Genomic DNA, 1,747 nt, shown 5'->3' with positions numbered 1-1,747 from the left:
TATGAAGTCTACGATGGCATCTAAAGGATGACTTCTGACTGAACGTCTTGCCACACTCATTATACTTGTAAGGTTTCTCTCCAGTATGAAGTCTATGATGGCATACAAGGGATAACATCTGAGTGAAGGTCTTCTCACACTCATTACACTTGTAAATTTTCTCACCAGTGTGACATTTATGATGACATGCAAAGTATTGCTTCTGATTAAAAACCTTGCCACAGACGTCACATTTACATTGTTTCTCTCTTGAATGGGTTATGTGATGTCTGCTTAAGAGTGAGCTATAATTAAAAGCTTTGCCACACCCATTATTTTGGCAAGGTTTTTCTCTCACGCATGTTTCCTGTATTTGTGTGGATAATGAGGAATGGAGGAAATTCTTCCCATACTTATTAGAAATATGAGTTTTGAGCCTACCAGAAATTCTCTGGGATGTTGAAGCTGAGGAAGCACCACTGACAGACTTGTCCACTTGGTTACTAATTTTCCCTTGTGTCTGAAATATGCACAGTTCAGGCAGATGTGAATGAAAGCTTGATCCAAGCTGATCTTTAATAGGCTTGTTTCCAGCATGCCTTTGAGTATGTCGGTCTGTACTACCTGTCAACTCTTTATTTTCTGTCACAGGTGCTTCATGGCCATTTCTTCCAACTTCTTGCCACTGAAACTCAAAGTGATGAATATCTTTCTTGATTTCTGGGAAGCAAAAATCTCCAATGTGATAACTTTTATGTCTTTCCAATGTCCCTGTGTAGAACCCTTCTCCTGTATTACTGTGCTCATGTGATGAGAACTCCATCATGGATTTTAAAGAGCTATCTAAAAAATATAAAGACCAATAGTTTTCCAAATAAGTACAGATGGTAAATAATAGTTAATATTGAAATGTGTAAAAATTACACAAAAAGCAATACTTATTTTAAACTTCCCAAATGTGATCTTCAAAGTTTAAGAACACCTTGTCTCAACTGAACATAAAAAAATTAGCCAGGTGTGGTGGTGGGTACCTATAATCCCAGCTACTCAGGAGGCTGAGGCAGCAGAATTGCTTGAACCCAGGAGGCAGAGGTTGCAGCGTGTGGAGACCACGACATTGCACTCCAGCCTGGGCAACAAGAGCAAGATTCTGTATAGAATTAAAAAAAAAAAAAGAGTTCAGTCAAGAGCCTCATATATATGAGGCAGTAAGCCTGAATTATTTCCTCGCTAGGAGGAATTTCTACAGCAGTGACTGCTACTTACAGAAGATGACCATTAGTTTATGTGATGAACACTGTCACAGTGCCAGTGAGAGACGCTTCTGTGATGGTTCTCAAAAACCAGAACGAAAGGCCAAGTGTGGTGGCTCACGCCTGTAATCCCAACACTGCGAAGCTGAGGTGAGTGAATTGCTTGAGGTCAGCAATTCAAGACCAGCCTGATCAACATGGTGATACCCTATGTCTAATAAAAATACAAAAATCATCCAGGTATGAAGGCATATGCCTGTAATTCCAGTTAGGTTGAGAGGCTGAGGTACAAGAATTGCTTGAACTCAGGAGGCAGAGGTTGCAATAAGCTGAGATCAGACTCTGCACTCCAGCCTGTCCAACAGAGGGAGACTGTCTGAAAACAAACAAAGAAAAAGAAAACAAAACCAGAACCACAGCTGGAAACACTTGTCAATCAGTGTCAGTGTCATGCTTTCTATCTCGTATCCTGGGCCATGCTGACAATTCTGCTCAGGGCTTCCAGGGACATCTCT

The 1,747-nt window shown here is 40.7% G+C and overlaps 1 protein-coding gene across 1 annotated transcript in view; it reads right to left on the bottom strand.

Moving 5' to 3' along the window:
- Window positions 1–1,747, bottom strand: part of LOC105539789 (zinc finger protein 816-like) — a 21,437-nt gene that overhangs the window by 1,342 nt on the left and 18,348 nt on the right. Inside the window, exon 4 of the mRNA XM_011980218.1 lies at window positions 12–822. Coding sequence (XP_011835608.1) covers window positions 12–822 — 811 coding nt within the window. The remainder of the gene's footprint in view (window positions 1–11; window positions 823–1,747) is intronic.

This window comes from Mandrillus leucophaeus, unplaced genomic scaffold (assembly GCF_000951045.1).
Source record: "Mandrillus leucophaeus isolate KB7577 unplaced genomic scaffold, Mleu.le_1.0 Scaffold104, whole genome shotgun sequence".
NCBI classification, from domain to species: Eukaryota; Metazoa; Chordata; class Mammalia; order Primates; family Cercopithecidae; genus Mandrillus; species Mandrillus leucophaeus.
This window is presented reverse-complemented; position numbering and strand designations above follow the sequence as displayed.